General features: G+C 34.1%; 2 protein-coding genes and 2 non-coding genes across 4 annotated transcripts; 2 read left to right on the forward strand and 2 right to left on the reverse strand.

The window, feature by feature from the left end:
• Positions 1–11,166: 11,166 nt before the first annotated feature.
• Positions 11,167–11,271, reverse strand: LOC133289762 (small nucleolar RNA R71). The gene has a single exon (XR_009748528.1). It is a non-coding gene; the product is annotated as a small nucleolar RNA R71 (small nucleolar RNA).
• Positions 11,272–11,401: 130 nt separating this feature from the next.
• Positions 11,402–12,834, forward strand: LOC133289758 (uncharacterized). Its single transcript, XM_061487757.1, has 3 exons — positions 11,402–12,133; positions 12,214–12,378; positions 12,475–12,834. The coding sequence occupies exons 1-3, from the start codon at positions 11,402–11,404 to the stop codon at positions 12,832–12,834; spliced, it is 1,257 nt and encodes a 418-aa protein (XP_061343741.1).
• Positions 12,835–13,767: 933 nt separating this feature from the next.
• On the reverse strand, positions 13,768–16,400 carry LOC133289759 (uncharacterized). Its single transcript, XM_061487758.1, has 4 exons — positions 15,772–16,400; positions 14,844–15,678; positions 14,245–14,529; positions 13,768–14,151 (listed from the first exon to the last, which is right to left on the reverse strand). Exons 1-4 carry the CDS (start codon positions 16,398–16,400, stop codon positions 13,768–13,770), a joined length of 2,133 nt encoding a protein of 710 aa, XP_061343742.1.
• Positions 15,733–15,838, forward strand: LOC133289763 (small nucleolar RNA R71). The gene has a single exon (XR_009748529.1). It is a non-coding gene; the product is annotated as a small nucleolar RNA R71 (small nucleolar RNA).
• Positions 16,401–17,807: the final 1,407 nt, after the last annotated feature.

Consider the following 17,807-nt stretch of genomic DNA (forward strand, 5'->3'; position numbering starts at 1 on the left):
CACCAGACTTTCAATTTTGTGTTGCGCAGATATGTGTGGTTTATATTTTAGTATTTCATAGCTTGAAGTTATAAAATTTAGAATGATGGAGCACGTAATGCGCAGTGTATGAACTTATTCTTTATATGGCTGTGTAATATAAGAGGCTATGTTGAAGTTTATTAATGTGCAGTGTGCTGTGTTTAAGTGCGTAATGAGTTTATGTAAATTTGATTATTTATTAGGAAAAAGTATCTATTCTTTTAAACGATACAAAATTAAATATTTTAACAGAGAAATAGATATACAAATATGTGAGTTTGGGCTTTTAGCCCTTTTGTCTACAAAAAAAAGGTGTGAGTTTCATATCCACCTTTATTTTATTTTTTGTCTTTATATTTTTTTAGTGAAATCCACATCTTTTTTTAACACACTTTTCTCTATTTAGTAGTGGACAAAGATTTAAAATGATTTTCTGAAATATCAACACCCTCTTCCCCCACACTCTTTTTTTTTTTTTTTTTTGAATAGCTCCTGCTGTTTAGACTCTTAGGGCTTGTTTGGAGCATTTGATAAAGAAGATAGAATAGGATAACTCATCATATCCTACTTTTATCTCTTGTTTGGTAGGTCAATAGGATATGATTAACTTATCTTATTGTCTCATTTTATCCTATCCAATACGTGATTTCTTATCTTATATTGTGTTAGAATTAAACAAGATAGATATCAATATTGGATACCCAATATATCCTCACGCTACCCAATATATCTCACGCTATCCAATATATTTTATTTATTGCATTATATTTTGTTTTTTCTTTCTCTTTTCTTCTTCTACATAATCTTGTAATGTTGCTAATCAAGTATTCATCAAACACAGGACATGATACAGGCTTATCAATCTCATATCATCTTCTACTCCTATCATATTATACCCTTATTCTATCATGTTCACCAAACGAGCCCTTAATCTTGAGTTGAGTTCGATGGATACATCAACTTAAGGAACAAAAAATTTTCAACGCTTACTTTTTGAACTTTTTGTCATTCACGACAATCTAATTTAAAACCTTATTACCAAAAATTATTGATTTAAGTAGCAATGAGTTCTGCTCAAGTTGAGTCCTAAAAATAGAGAAAGATAAAAAAAAAAATGACGTTGGGGAAACTAGGGATGGCAATTTTAACTATAAAATATGTTTTGTTTTATTTTCAATATAAAATGTCCATTTATTTTTAATTATAAAATATGTTCTTTTAATCTAGATTATATTAAAAATTTAACATAGTTAAGAACTGAACTTTTAATTTTTTTTTAAATCAAGCCATTAACAAATGCTAATTATTAGTTTTACTTATGGTATTGTATTATACTTGCATTTATATAATTATGTGAGATACATTCTGTGTTTAGTATTGAATCTATTGGCTTATTGCATGTGTCTTGGATTAACTTAATAATGGTGACATGTATTTAATAGCATATGTTTATAAAATATGTATTTGTAAATAAGTATAAAATCAATTTACCAAAACAGAAGTACAAAACATATATATATATATATATATATATATATATATATATATATATATATATATATATATATATAGGAAGATGATTTTGTCTTGTTATCGGAGAGAAATCATCTCCTGTTGTCTCACATTAGTTTTTTTCTTTATGTTTTTTAAGTAAAATGGTGGGACCCAATATAAAATTGTGTGGGTGACATAAGAGAAGAGAATTCCAGCAGCATAAGAAAAGATTTTTCCATATATATATATATATATATATATATATATATATATATATATATATAGGGTTCATTGATATTCCTGGTATAGTAGATTCTATCACACATACAATCATACTCAATTCGATGGAATTGTTTGATCTTAAAGGGGACCTTCTATAATTTCGCACGTGAAAAGTTATTTCTTGGTTTCGCCCGGTCATTAATAACTTGGTTATTTTTAGATAATAGTAGATAGAAACAACGCTCGTAAATAGTCCTATTGCCATCCACACCAGAATAAATGAAGTTTTATACTTTTATATATATATATATATATATATATATATATATATATAAGCTTATCGTTTCTTAAGTTGTTTGAGATAATTTTATCTCTGGCCACTAAATCATATGGCTAGTGCGTGTGAGGTTTTTATATATATATAAATATAGAGGCAGGATCCTTTGACAACGGTGTCAAAGGAAAAGTTTGACACCTCATCTGAGAGCCGTTAGATTAAAAAAAATCAATGGTGTTCACATGCTTACAAATCAGAATCGTTGATTTTTTTAATCTAACGGCTCTCAGATGAGGTGTCAAACTTTTTTTTGACACCGGTGTCAAATGATCCTGTCTCATAAAATATATATATATATATATATATATATATATATATATATATATATATATATATATATGTATCAGGCTTATTATTTCTCAAATCACTTGAGATAACTTTATCTCCAGCCACTAAATAATAATCGTACAAAAATGCATCAATGATGATAAATGAAGAGAGAAAAGGAAAATCAATTAATATAAAAAAATAAATAAACAAACGACAAAGATGTGTGAGTCCCAAACTTAGGTCACGAGAGATAGACACAAAAAGGAGTAAGTCCCACTGAAAAAATAAAAGACAAGAAAGATAAATGGGTCTCACCTCTTTATGTCTATCTTTCTTTTAGAATGACATAAGGTTGTGTCATTTAAAATAACACACACTTTTTCCATATATATATATATATAAGAAAAAACAATTCATACTCTTTGTTTTGATTAACGAAGGGTGTTTCTGTAATTTTAGATGAATTAATAAAAGAGTGTTTCGGTAAAATGTATATGACAAAAAAATAAACAAAATTATGAAAACACCATTCATTAATCAAAATGAAGTAGTTTTGGGTAGTTATTGATAACTTTATCTAAAGCGGGTGTAGAAATGTTTAGCCCACACACACACATAGGCAGGATCCTTTGACATCAAATCCTAACTGTAGAATTTTGCCAATTTAACGGTTATAATTAATAGGAATTATTAATTAATTAATAAATGTGATCCAGGAATTATAATCACTAGATTGACAGAAATCAACGGTTAGGATTTAGTGTCAAAAGATCCTTCTCTCTCTATATATATATGTGTGTGTGTGTGTGTGTATATAAGGGCAGGATATTTTTACACTAGTGTAAGAGTTAGAAGTATTACACTCAATCTTGACTGTTGATCCACTTGTATCCAATGGCTCACATCACTGAAAAATTTGAGTCGTTAGATATAAATGGAATCAACGGATAAGATTGAGAGTATAACTTACACTGGTGTAAAATGATCTTAACCCACACACACACATATATATAAGAGTTCATAAAAATTACATCGTTTTGGCAAGTGAAAGTATTATATGTGAGAAAAAATAAGAAAACAAATTAAATCAATCTTAATTAATTATAAATAAGGGTGAAACAGATCTTAATGGATTCTAACTAAGGGGAATCATAATCATACAAAGGTGAACAATGAGATAAATAACGTAATTGATCAATTTCCGATCTTAATTGTTAGACTCCCCGAAATAATGGAATTAATGGTATAACTAATACCTAACAAGCACCGACACGTGATTTGAAAAAAAAATTACGTGTCGGACACGCTCCGACATGTGGTTAACATTTTAGGACATGTGGCCAACTCTCTGATACGTTTTTCTGACACGCAGTCAACTTGTTCGGACACGTGGTCAACGCTCGGACACGTTTTTTTTCTCTTTTTTTTAGTCTTAATTTTATGTTATTAACTAAAAATAAAAAAATCATTGATAAATCAATTTTTTTCTGTTATGAAATTTGACATAAAAAATTAACAAGATACGAAAAATTATTTTTGTTTTTATTTATGTTATGAAATTTGAATATTTAATTGGTTATATGACTTATTATGGACTATTATAACTATTAAATATAAATTATATTATATATATTAAAAATATTATTTAATATCAAAACGTGTCCCAACGTATCGAAATATGCCATTTTTTAAAATTAACGTGTTGGCGTGTCGTGTCCCGTGTCATTGTCCGTGTATCATAGACTAATACATAGAAAAAATATAATATTTTGATTTTCTACAATTAATTTTGAACGCAAACGACACATTTTTTTCCCTCCCAGAATGACATAATCTTTAGGTGACATGACAAAATCTTATATACAGTGACATGTTAAATAATAAACTATATATATATATGTGTGTGTGTGTGTGTATGGGAATAGCATCTGTCATTTTAAAAGGATGTAAGCTTATATCATTTTAGATCCTAACCGTTGTTGATTTTTGTCCATCAACGGTTATAATTTATTGGATCAAAATTATTAATTAATTAATATTAAATTTGGCCCATTAAGTTTAACCCAATAGATTATAACCGTTGATGAACGGAAATCAACAGTTAAAATCTAAAAAGATATAAAGTTATATCCTTTAGAAGGATATATGTTTTTCCCTATATATAAATATATATATGAGTTTATTGATAGTCATATCCAATGACAAAGTTATGTCACCTCAAAATTATATTATTTTGAAATTAGAGAAATTAACGAAGTGTGTTTTGATATTAAAATTCCTGCAGGAAATTTATAGATTCAATTTTCTTTATGTATAATGAGCGTGTGTCTTGAGTAAATTTTCATAATTATTTGCAAATATTTTATTTGTTAGAACTCATAAGCAACAAAATCTATTAAGTAATGGTTTGTAATTTTAGTTTATTGAACATAGATATTAGAGAAGTGAAATAATATTGAGAAAGTATAATATATTTTAATGAAAGTTATTCGATTGCTTCAAGAAATATGGAGCGCTGCAAATAAAAAGCAGAAGTGAAAATGGTTAAGATGTAGGTTCGCATGCAATACCAACAATTATTGCTCGAACCGGATTACTTAAATTATCAATAAATCGATATATATATATTTTCATTAAACTGTCTCATTGGGCTATCACAAAAGAAACACAAATCGTCCACCACGCTGGCAATCCTCGACTCTCTGAAAGAACCAATTAGATACAGGCACACAGATTCACATTTGCGTGTTTTTTTTGGGATACATGTTTGATACATATTAACCTTTTGACCGTGAGATCACATGTTTGGGTCCTAAAACAAACTCTATAAAAAAAATACAAGGGTACATTCTTATTCTCCCAAGTTGAGAAGCTTTGTGGGGTAGGGTTTTCCCGTTTTATAGGTTGGATGGATGTATCCAACTTCGTTTAAAAAACTGTCGGAATGCGATGCGATGAATGATAGGAAAAGAAGGATGTTGAAAATAGATGCGATGAATGTGGGTAGGGTACATTCTTATTTCCCAGGTTGACTTGCAGAATGCTCTAGATTGATTGCAAGCCCACCGAAATAGATGGATCATGTTTTTAATCAGACACCATTGTCTCTTATGCATTGTATGCTTTCGACAATGGTTGACAGCATACGAAGTATGAGCGACAACTGTGTCTGGTTGAAAACATGGTCCATCTGTGTCGATGACCATCACCACATGCCCAATTTAGATCATTTTGTAAGTCAACCTAGGAAACACTTGGAAGGGCCACACACCATATGATGCGGTCGATGGATGTGGCGTTGTCCAGTCGTTGGGGTGAACACAGGTGTATAGGCATTCATATGTGGTAGTCTCAAATTCCCGTCAAAGAGCCACTTGACCCAAAAGCTTAAGTGGTAATGTGCCAATATTGATTTTTGTAAATACGTTCCTTTCACATGAAAGGGCACTGGACTAGACGTTTCCTTTATAAAAAATGTATTTAATTATAAAAATTGGATATTTTTAGTTTCAAGGATTCACTTTATCTGAAGGGATGTGCCACCCTCACTTTCCTCCTCTTGATTATTTATGCTCTCAATATATCAACTGCAAATTTCATGTTTCTGAATTTCTCTCTCCCATTCAATAAAGCTTTGCTATATGTATTTTCTTGTATTCAAATATACTGAAGTGCTAACTTAAACCATACTATTTTGTCCTATGATGGTTAAGATTGATTTTGGAAGATGCTTATGCCGCTAGTGATCAGAGTCATAGACTGATTGGTGATATCTAGAAGATGCACATTATAATAATTAACAATTTTTTAAATGACAGTTTACAGTGAGTAACGGCTTCTTTTCGAATTCCTTCACTCTTGAGATTTGAGAGAGCTAGCAATTAATTATGCTTTTTTGTTTTTATATTTATTTGACTTCTACGTTTATTTGTCAATTCTTTAAAAGTAAACTTTTATTATGGCCTTCAAGATTTTTAGAACATCGATTTAGTATTAGAAAGTAGGGGTGTTCGCGATCTGGATTGGATCGGTTTTTGAAGTAAAAATTATCCGATCCAATCTCTTCGGTTTGATCATGTCATCATCTATTCGGTTTGGATTTTTTTTCAAATTCGATCCGATTCAATCCAAATTTTTCGGTTTGGATTAGATCGATTTTCGATTTTTTGAAAATCTTAAAATTTGTTTTATGGTTATTGTGCAAATAACATTTTTTTGTATAATAGGCTTTGTAAAAAAAAAATTAAACAGAAGTAAATGATAATATAGTTTTTTTTTTGTAATGAGATATGAAGCTTTACACAAATAAATTTTTGTTGATGAGATATGACTAGATTTTTTCTTGGTTTTAGTTGATGGGTTAATAGGTCTTGGGTTTAAAAAAATTTGGGCTATGATGGGAGGAAAGACCCAAGTAAGTAGAAGGGAATTAATATATTGGATCGGTTTTCATCAACCCATCCAAAAATCAATCCAATCCAATTAAAATTTGCGATTATTATTCGGTTCTCGGTTTTTCGGTTTTCGGTTTATTCGGTTATGGATTTTCCGGTTCGGTTACCGCGGTTTGAATCGGTTTGGATCGGTTGATAAACACCCTTACTAGAAAGAATATTATTTTGACATGATAATAGTTAAAAATTACCGAGACAAAAAACAAAAAGAAAAAAAGAGAGTAGGGGTAATAACATTGACTGATTATAAATATATCACTTCCCTTATGTATCCTTGGGGATGGAAATAGGTCAGCTTATTTATTGAGAGCTTTTGACCTCATGGCGTTAGACTTAACATAGCATGCTAACTAAATAAGTTAGGTCAAGACTTTTGTTATTTAGTTGATAAGGTCATATTTAAGAACGTGATATCATACCTTAAAACAATTTCTTGTGTAACATAAATTGGTCAAGACAGTCTGTTAAGGCAAGACCTGACCACACTTATTTTTACCTCTACTTGTCATAACACCCCAGTCAAGAACAATATTTTCTTGTTTGACTTTACAATTTATATATTAAAAAAGAAAAATGACTTTCCGTTTTAAGAAAGGGTAGTCAATCTTGAAAAATCAAACAAAATTTTAAAAAGAACAGTAATTTTAGTTAGAAAAAAATCATCTTGAAATATGTTTTAGCATAATGTTTTTACCCAAAATTGATTTTCAATTTTTTTTAAACCATATTATAATACTATCTATCATATTATTTTCTAAAAACAAACTGGGAATGCCTATGCTTATCTAATTGTTGAACCTTCTATTCACCCACAAACAAACAGCAATAAAATATGAGAAATACTTTTTTTATGTTGTAAAAAAACATTACTTCATATTGTATAAATAAAATTATAAGTGAGATTCACATATAAGAAGAGAGAAAAATAAGAGTGGTGAATCTAACTCTTTTTTATGTGTCTAAGAAAATTATTTATCTTATGTAAAATGAGATAAACATAAGCTATAAAATATTCAAAACTTATTATCGATTTGCTCTTTGATAGATGAACTTATCTCGTGCCACCTAACTCGAATACCAAGAAAGACTTTGTACCAATAAAACAACGAAACACTTGAGACCGTGCTTGAATGTTATTTTATTTGCGGAACTTCCTTGTGATTCACACAATGATGTTGATAGAAACAAGTTAAGTCAGCGTTGATCATAGGCTCAAATTAAGATCAGTTAATTAATGTAGTTCAAAATGGAAAACATAAAAAATAAAAATAAAAATAAAAATAAAAATTAAACAAATGAAAGGTCGAAAAAGAACAAAAGGTCAGGTAAAGATGTTCAAAAACTATTACACAAGTGATGCAAGTTAAGAGGAGCCCGCTTGCGAATATAACGATAATTATTTCGGACCTTGTAGAGGATTAAAATTTGGTTTTATAACTCAATACAAATCCTACATAGTGGCCTAGTAATCAGCAAAAGCAAGTTGAGTTGCACAGCTTAACCAGCTAAAAGTGCTAAGTGCTAACCATTCTAATACCTGAAAAGTCCATGATTTGTGACTTAGAACATGTGGTTTAATATTAAAATGGGAATAAAAAGGATATCTTTTGTTAATATAAACCCTAAATATTACATAAAAATGAAATATTCTGATTTTAAGTGTTAATGGGCTATTTTTGTATATTGCAGGCCCAACTACTCATGTTATCCAAGCAACGAAAAAAAGAATGAAAAAGACAAGAAACAAAGGCATCTTGGGCTGAGGCTTTACCTTACAAGTCAGTAAAGAAACAAAAGAAGAGAAACTAATAAAGGGAGAATGGGCCAGAAGAAACAAAGCTGATTAAAAGCCCAACTTGAAGAAAGAAGGAAGCAAAGTGAGAGAAGCCCAAGTCAGAAAAGAAAGAAAAGAAGAAAAAGGGAATAGGATGCAAGAATCGAGTCAGTAGCGTGGAAAGTGAACTAAGGAAAAAGAAAACCCTAGCACAGCAAAATCGCTCAAGCAAACCCGCCTCCATCTAGACCCTCATCTTAACCGCTCCTTCCAAATCCCTTCACCGATCTATATCGTCCTTCAAATTCGGTCGAAGACACAGAACCCTAACCCCATCACGGTTCTTTCCTTGAATCGAACCACCCACAACACAAACCCTACCCGATTTTTGTGCGACACAGAAAAATCCAAACAAGTTGATGAGCTGGAGGTTGTTAGTAGTGGTGGCTGGAGCTGCTTTTGTGGTGTTTTGCTAATCGTGCAAGGGACACCCACGATCGAGTGGAGCGAGGAGCGTACCTACAGTTGGAGGAGGTGATTTGGGATCAGCTATAAAGAAGGAGATAAAGGCATTTGTGGGACTCTCCTCTCTTCTCTTCTTCTTCGCTGAGTTTATTTTGCTCTTGGATATTTTTTTTATTTTACTGTTCTTTTATTTTTAGTAGTTTTATTTGTAATTTTTTGGTAAGCACTGCTTCAGGGCTATTTGCTGTTGATAGTTCCTGCATTTTAATTTTTGTTAGTTGTACGTTGTAGTTTGCTGTTTTATGAACCTTTGCTGTATGTTAGCTCATCAACCTGTGGTGATGAGCTAATTTTCTTAGAGTTGGGTTGAAAGAGTACCCGAAACTCGTTTGTTATTAGTGATGTTTTGAAGCTTAAAGTATTGATTCCAGTTTATTTACTGTGTGTTTTTATATGCTGAGTTTATTATGTGATGATCGCACATAGGCTACTCCTAGTGGTGTTAGATTATTGGGAAATAACTCACACTAGACCCCACTGTGAGCACATGGAAAGTTGAGAGAGATCTCTCTCAATGGGTATGGCTCCAGGGATGAAGTTACCCCCATGTAACTTGAGAAAATGGTACTTCAAGATCATATGATAACAGTGACATAGGGATATGTCATCTGTTGTTATTGGAAGAAAACTGTTGTTGGGAAACTATAGTTATTTTAGTATTTTCGTTGCAATAACTGTTTTTGTATTGTGTTAGTAAATACTTGTAGTCTCTTGAATATTGGTAGCTTAGAATTTTATTCAGTTCATATTCTGTTTTGTTGCATGTTTTATATAATTGCCCTGTCATCTAATTTTCTAGTCTATTGTTTCATAGCTGTACTTTAATTCTTAATTTTTTTAGTTTCCGTATTTTATTTTTATTACTAGTTTCATTCTGTTAGTTTGGATATATTGTTACTGCTTCATAAATCTGTTTGGTTGTGAACAGTTGTTGTTGCAATTTGGGACTTTTCTGTTTGGCAGGTTCTTGTTTGTTTATTTTTTTTAAACACAAAGCTGAATAGTAATCTAAGTTGTTTTAGCTAGTCAGGTTTGCCTGTTTTAGTTAAAAGGGTGCATGAGTGCAACTCAACACTAGGGGTGTCAATATGGGTTTTGACACGCGGGTCAACCCGCGACACGACACGAAAATTCGTGTTCGGGTTGACCCGTAAAAAAATTCGTGTCGTCTTCGTGTTGGAAAAAAATGACACGCAAAAAATTCGTGTCGTGTTCGTGTTTATGAATTCGTGTTCGTGTCGACCCGTATTATTTTTAATTATTATTTTTTTATTTTTTTATTATTATTTTTTAATTTTTTATTTATTTTCGATCTATTTTTTTAAATTTTTTGTCAATTACCGTTTTGTCCCCTATTTTGCGTGTTATTCGTGTCGTGTCGTGTCAACCCGCAAAAAATTCGTGTCGTGTCAGTGTTGAAGATTTTGACACGAATGAAAATTCGTGTCGTGTTCGTGTTGATGTATTCGTGTCGTGTCGAATTCGTGTCGTGTCAACCCATATTGACACCCCTACTCAACACCCATTCTTAGATTCTTTTGATCCAGAACATGAAAGGACATTTAGAGTTAGGAGACGAACCCAGAGAGCAAATAGGCAAATCCCAATTCCAGATTTTGAAGAGATGGAGAATGTAGGAAATGGAAATGGGAATGAAGAAGAACTTGCAAGGATAGAGAACCCACCAGTCATAGATGACAATGATAGGTCCATGATGGACTTAATCATACCTGTTTTGGATGAGTTAGATCCGAGTATAGCCCAGCCTGTTAATGGAGTGCCCTTTAAGTTAGAACCTGTCATGTTCACTATGCTCCAAAATATGGGGCAGTTCCATGGGTTGTTGATAAAAGACCCACACAAGCACCTTAGAAATTTCATAGAAGTGGACACCACTTTTAGGAATCCTAACATCTCGGATGATGTGCTAAGATTGAAGCTCTTCCCTCATTCACTGGCTGATAAAGCCAAAGAGTGGTTGAACTCCCTTCCATCCAACTCCATCACCAATTGGCACACATTGGCTGAAAAATTTATCATGAAATTTTTCCCATCCAACAAGATAGTGCAAACTAGATGTGATATCACCAACTTCATGCAGAAGGATGGTGAGACCTTAGTGGATGTGTGGGAAAGGTTTAAAATCCTTCTTAAGCAATGCCCAACCATGGTTTGCCACCTTGGGCAGTGCTACAAACCCTTTACAACAGCCTTAACACCCAAAACAGAGCCTTAGCAAATTCCGCTGCGAATGGCATGTTTATGTCCATGTCCTTTAACCAAGCCCATGAGTTGTTGGAACAAATGACTCAAAATTATGCCCAATGGCCTGAAGATAGAAATCAGTCAAGGAGAGTGGCTGATTTGCATGAGCTAGACCCTGTAACAGCCCTTTCAGCCAAGTTTGATGCACTAACTACTTTAGTGAAAAATCAGGTTCAAGCCATTGAGGCAAGATTGTCTCAACCTCAAGTTCCAATACCACAAGTCAATGCTGTGAACACAGATAAAACTTATGTTTTCTGTGGTGGGCCCCATATGTTTGATAGCTGCCCATCCAACCCTGAATCTGTGTTCTATGTGGGGAACCAAAATAATTTTTCCAACAACTTTAATCAAGGTTGGAGGCAGAATCAACAGCCTCAATATTTTCAAGGGCAAGGGCAACAAGCTGGCCCCTCCAATGCCCAAACCAAACCACTTTTTCCCTCTCAAAACTACCAACAATCTCCGAGGCAGCAACCTGTTGCTCAATCTAGTGAGATGCCTACCTCTTCAACTTTTTCCTTAGAAGCTTTGTTAAGGGAGTACTTGGTTAAGAATGAAACTAAGCAAAACAGCTTGGAAGCTGTTGTGCAAAGTATTCATGCATCTTTGAGGAATATAGAATCTCATCTAGGCCATGTAGCAAATACTATGAATAACAGACTCCCTGGTACCTTGCCTAGTAACACTGAAGAGCCTAGGAGAAATAATGAGCAATGTCATATGATAGAGCTCCGTAATGGCAGATCAGTGAATCAGCCAGAACCTGTGGTTAGACCTTCCACATTAAAAAAAAAAGAGAAGAGGAAAAAGTGCAGCAAGAAATAGTTGTAAATTCTGAAGCTGTTCAGCCACGTGTTGTCCAAGACAGCCCCCAAGAGGCTGCAAATAGTGATCCTCTGCCTGTTCTGGTTGAACCAGAAATTCAGACCCCAATAAACCCTTCTTTAGGGAATAGTTCCCTGGAAAAATCCAATCCAAAGGGTCAAGCATCTAAGTCAAATGTTGAGACACCAGTTGTCTCCAATAGACCCTCACCCCTTTTTCCCCAAAGATTGCAAAAATAGAAGCAAGATAATCAATTTAGGAAATTTCTAGACCTCCTAAAACAGTTGCATGTCAACATTCTATTTGTGGATGCATTAGAACAAATGCCCACTTATGTGAAATTCATGAAAGAAATTCTTTCAAGAAAAAGGAAGCTAGAAGAGTTTGAGACTGTTGCTCTTACACAAGAGAGCAGTCAATATTTGCTTAGTAAGATACCTCCTAAACTAGGAGACCCACAAAGTTTTACAATCTCATGTACCATAGGAGACCATTACATAGGCAGGACATTGTGTGATTTAGGTGCTAGTATCAATTTAATGCCTATGAGTGTGTACAAAAAACTGAAAGTAGGAGAGCCTAATCCTAACACTATCACTTTACAGTTGGCTGATAGGTCCCTAGTTTATCCTGAAGGGAAGTAGAGAATGTCCTGGTAAAGGTAGATAAATTTATTCTACCTGCTGACTTCATTATTTTGGACTATGAGGAAGACCGAGATGTGCTTATAATTTTAGGAAGGGATTTCTTAGCCACTGGTGGGGCTGTAATAGATGTAAAGGAGGGTGAGTTGGCCATGAATGTCAATGGCGAGCAAATAAAATTTAATATTTTGAAGGCCATGAAATACCCAAGAGACATAGAGGACTGTTCTAGGCTAGATATCATTGACTGTGTGGTAAAAGATAAATTTTTGCATGAGTCTGCACTAGACTTTTTACAAATTTCTGTTTTTGTTTTTTTTTTATAACACAAATTTCTGGTTTTGAGGGTCTAGAAATCAGTCAAACTGATTCAGAGGAAGTTGTTAAATGGTTAAATTCCAGATCTGATGTGGTTTGGAAAAATAAAAATTTTGAGTCCTTAGAATTGGCCAAGAGAGGGTTAAAAATTCCTAAACCCTCAATTGAAGAGCCCCTGTGTTAGAGCTCAAGCCTCTGCCTAATCACCTTAGGTATGCGTACTTAGGAGAAAAAGACACCTTACCTGTCATAGTGTCCAATCTGCTCATTGTGTTAGAGAAAGAACAGTTGCTGGCTGTTTTAAAAAAATTTAAGAGGGCTATAGGTTGGTCTTTGGCAGACATAAAAGGAATTAACCTCTCCTATTGCACGCATAAAATCCTTTTTACTGACCCAACCAGCAGCTCTAGGGAGCAACAAAGGAGACTTAATCCAATTATGAAGGAGGTAGTAAAAAAGAAAATTATTAAGTGGCTGGATGCTGGGATATTATATTCCGTTTCTGACAGTAACTGGGTCAGCCCAGTACAATGTGTCCCTAAAAAGGGTGGGATCACTATTGTGGAAAATGAGAAAAAAAAATTAATACCACTAGGACTGTCACTGGTTGGAGGATCAATTTTTATTTTTCCAAACTACATCAGTTTTGGAATTTAACCACTTAACTACTTCCTCAGAATCAGTTTGACTGATTTCTAGACCCTCAAAACCAGAATTTTGTAAAGAGTCTAATGAAGACTCATGCAAAAATTTATCTTTAACCACATAGTCAATGATATCCAGCCTAGAACACTCCTCTATATCCCTTGGATATTTCATGGCTTTCAAGATATTAAACTTGACTTGCTCTCCATTCACATTCATTGCTAACTCCCCCTCTTTTACATCTATGACAGCCCCACCAGTGGCTAAGAAAGCCCTTCCCAAAATAATTGGAACCTCTCGGTCTTCCTCATAGTCTAAGATTATAAAATCAGCTGGGAGAATAAACTTATCTACCTTCACCAAGACATTATCTACTTTCCCTTCAGGATAAACTAGGGACCTATCAGCCAACTACAAGGTGACAGTGGTAGGATTTGGCTCTCCTACCTTCAGCTTTTTGTACACACTCAGAGGCATTAAATTGATACTAGCACCTAAATCACACAAAGCTCTGCCTATGTAATGGTCTCCTATGGTACATGGGATTGTAAAATTTCTTGGGTCTCCTAGTTTAGGAGGTATCTTACTAAGCAGATATTGATTGCTCTCTTGTGTAAGAGCAACAGTCTCAAACTCTTCTAGCCTCCTTTTTCTTGAAAGAATTTCTTTCATGAATTTCACATAAGTGGGCATTTGTTCCAAAGCATCCACAAATGGAATGTTGACATGCAACTGTTTTAGGAGGTCTAAGAATTTCCTAAACTGATTATCTTGCTTTTGTTTTTGTAACCTTTGAGGAAAAGGTGGTGGGGTCTGTTTTTGACAACTGGTGTCTCAACATTTGACTTGGTTGCTTGACCCTTTGGCATGGACTTTTCCATGGAAATATTTCTTAAAGGCTCATCTATAGGGGTTTGATTGTCAGATTCAACCAGAATGGGCAAGGGGTCACTATGCGCAATAGAATTATGAACAGGTTCAGAATTTGCATCTTTTTCTTTCTGCATGTTCTCCTCTTCTCTTTTTTTTAATGTGGAAGGTCTAACCAAAGCTTCTGGCTGATTTACAGATCTGACATTTCTGAGCTCTATCATATTGCATTGCTCTTTATTTCTCCTAGGCTCTTCAGTTTTACTAGGCAGGGTACCAGGGGGTCTGGTATTCATAGTGTTTGCTAAATGGCCTAGTTGGGATTCTATATTCCTCAAAGATGCAGGAATACTTTGGACAATAGCTTCCAAACTGTTTTGCTTAGTCTTATTCTTAACCAAATATTCCCTTAACAAAGCTTCTAAGGAAGAAGGTGGAGCAATAAGCATCTCACTAGGTTGAACAACAGCTTGCTGCCTTGAAGTTTGTTGGTAGTTCTGGGTGGGAAAAGGCATTTTGGTTTGGGCATTGGAGGAGCCAGCTTGCTGCCCTTGCCCTTGGAAATATTGAGGCTGTTGGTTCTGCCTCCATCCTTGATTGAAATTAGTGGAAAAATTATTTTGGTTCCCCAAATAATACACAGATTTTAGGTTGGATGGGCAGCTTCCAAACAAATGGGGCCCACCACAGCAAACACAAGTTTCACCTGTGTTCACTGCATTGACTTGAGGTTGGGTCACTGGCACTTGAGGTGTAGGTATTGGAACTTGAGGCTGAGACAATTTTGCCTCAATGGCTTGTCCTTGGGATCTCACTAAAGTGGACAGTGCATCAAACTTGGCTGAAAGGGCTGTTACAGGATCTATTTCATGTAAACCAGCCACTCTCCTAGACTGATTTCTCTCTTCAGGCCTTTGGGCATAATTTTGAGTCATTTGTTCTAACAACTCATGGGCTTGGTTGAAGGACATGGTCATAAACATGCCATTAGCAGCAGAATTTGCTAAGGCTCTGTTTTGAGTATTCAGTCCATTGTACAGGGTCTGTAACACTGCCTAAGAGGGTAAACCATGGTTGGGGCATTTCTTAAGAAGGAGTTTGTACCTTTCCCACACATCCACTAAGGTCTCACCATCCTTCTGCATGAAGTTGGTGATATCACATCTAGTTTGCACTATCTTGTTGGATGGGAAAAATTTCATGATAAATTTTTCAGCAAGTGTGTGCCAATTAGTTATGGAGTTGGATGGAAGGGAGTTCAACCACTCTTTGGCTTTATCAGCCAGTGAGTGAGGGAAGAGCTTTAACCTCAGCACATCATCTGAGATGTTCGAATTCCTAAAAGTGTTTGCCACTTCTATAAAATTCCTAAGGTGTTTGTGTGGGTCTTCCATCAACAGACCATGGAATTGCCCCATGTTTTGGAGCATGGTGAACATCACCGGTTCTAACTTAAAGGGTACTCCATTCACAGGTTGGGCAATGCTTGGATCTAATTCATCAAACACAGGTATGATGAAGTCCATCATGGACCTATCATTGTCATCTATTACATGTGTGTTCTCTATCCTTGCAGGTCCTCCTACCCCATCATTCCCATTTCTATTTCCTACATTCTCCATTTCTTCAAAGTCTGGGATTGGGATTTGCCTTTGGGCTTTTCTCCTAACTCTAAAGGTTCTTTCAGGTTCTGGATCAAAAGAATCTAAGAACGGGTGTGGAGTTGCACTCATGCACCCTTTTCAACTAAAAAAAAAGAACCTAACTAGCTAAAACAACTTAGATTACTATTTAGTTTTGTGTAAAAAAAAATAAAAAAAAATAAACAAACAAGAACCTGCAAACAAAAAAGTCCCAAGACAGTTCACAATAATATTCTCAATCAAACAGACTTATAACACAGTACTAATAAATCCAAAATAATCGAATGAGACTAATAATAAAAAACTGAAACTACAAAATTACAAAACAAAATACTAGCTATGAAACAACAGAATAGAAAATTAAATGACATAAAATAAAACAGACTATGAAACAGACAAAATTTTTAAGCTACCAATATGCACGAACTATAGTAACACTACTGAAACAGAATTCAAATTAAGGTAAACTAACAACAGCAAAAATAAGAAGTTCAGAAATAGCAATCACACAAAGAAATCTGATCATGTACGCCTCGATCCCCGGCAACGGCGCCAAAAACTTGTTTCCTTGCTAACAGTTATGCAAGTAATGCGCGCAAGTATACGCGACAACAAGTAATATAGGGCTTTAGTGAGTCCCAATTATCGTTCCCACAAGGATCTTTGCGTTCTAACTTGAAATAAATTGGTAATTGCTATCAGAACTAAAAATAAAAAATAAAATTAATTGCTAGGACTATTTTAAACTAATGTACTGAAAGTGTTTTTGTGGAAAGTTTCTCTTTTAAAACAGTGAACTTAGTTGGTGAAAGGACCTTTTGAACTATAGCCTAGAAAAAAGAACTTAACTAAAAGACTTGTAAAATATTTTTTTTAATGATTTTCTTTTAAGTTTTGAAATAGACAAATAATTTCTGATTTGGATAAAAATAACAAGTGACAAAAATTGTTTTTAAAACAGAGTTTGGAAGTGAGTTTGGTGTCAATTTCCCCTTCCCTCATTTGTCATTATAGGATGCTTTAACAAAGAACAAAAATTGCTCCCAGCTTAACGAAAATATTAAGGTAATTATTGTTTCCCAACAACAGTTTTCTTCCACTGACAACAGTTGGCATATCCCTATGTCACTATTGTCATATGATCTTGAAGAACCATTTTCACAAGTTACATGGGGTAACTTCATCCATGAAGCTATACCCATTGAGAGAAATTTTTCTCTCAACTTTCCATGTGCTCACAGTGGGGTCTAGCGTGAGTTATTTCCCAATAATCTCACACCACTAAGAGCTGACTATGTGTGATCATCACATAACAAACTCAGCAATAAACATGCACAGTAAACAAGCTGAAAAACAACCATGTAAACATTAAAACATCATCTAATAACAGTGAGTTCCGGGTACTTTTTTCAACCCAACTCTCAGAAAAATTAGCTCATCACCACCGGTTGATGAGCTAAAATACAGCAAGAGAACATGATAAAAACAGAGACTTTA

This window comes from Gastrolobium bilobum, unplaced genomic scaffold (genome assembly GCF_033153095.1).
Source record: "Gastrolobium bilobum isolate Gb01-03AN ecotype WA unplaced genomic scaffold, APGP_CSIRO_Gbil_v1 utg15145, whole genome shotgun sequence".
NCBI lineage: Eukaryota > Viridiplantae > Streptophyta > Magnoliopsida > Fabales > Fabaceae > Gastrolobium > Gastrolobium bilobum.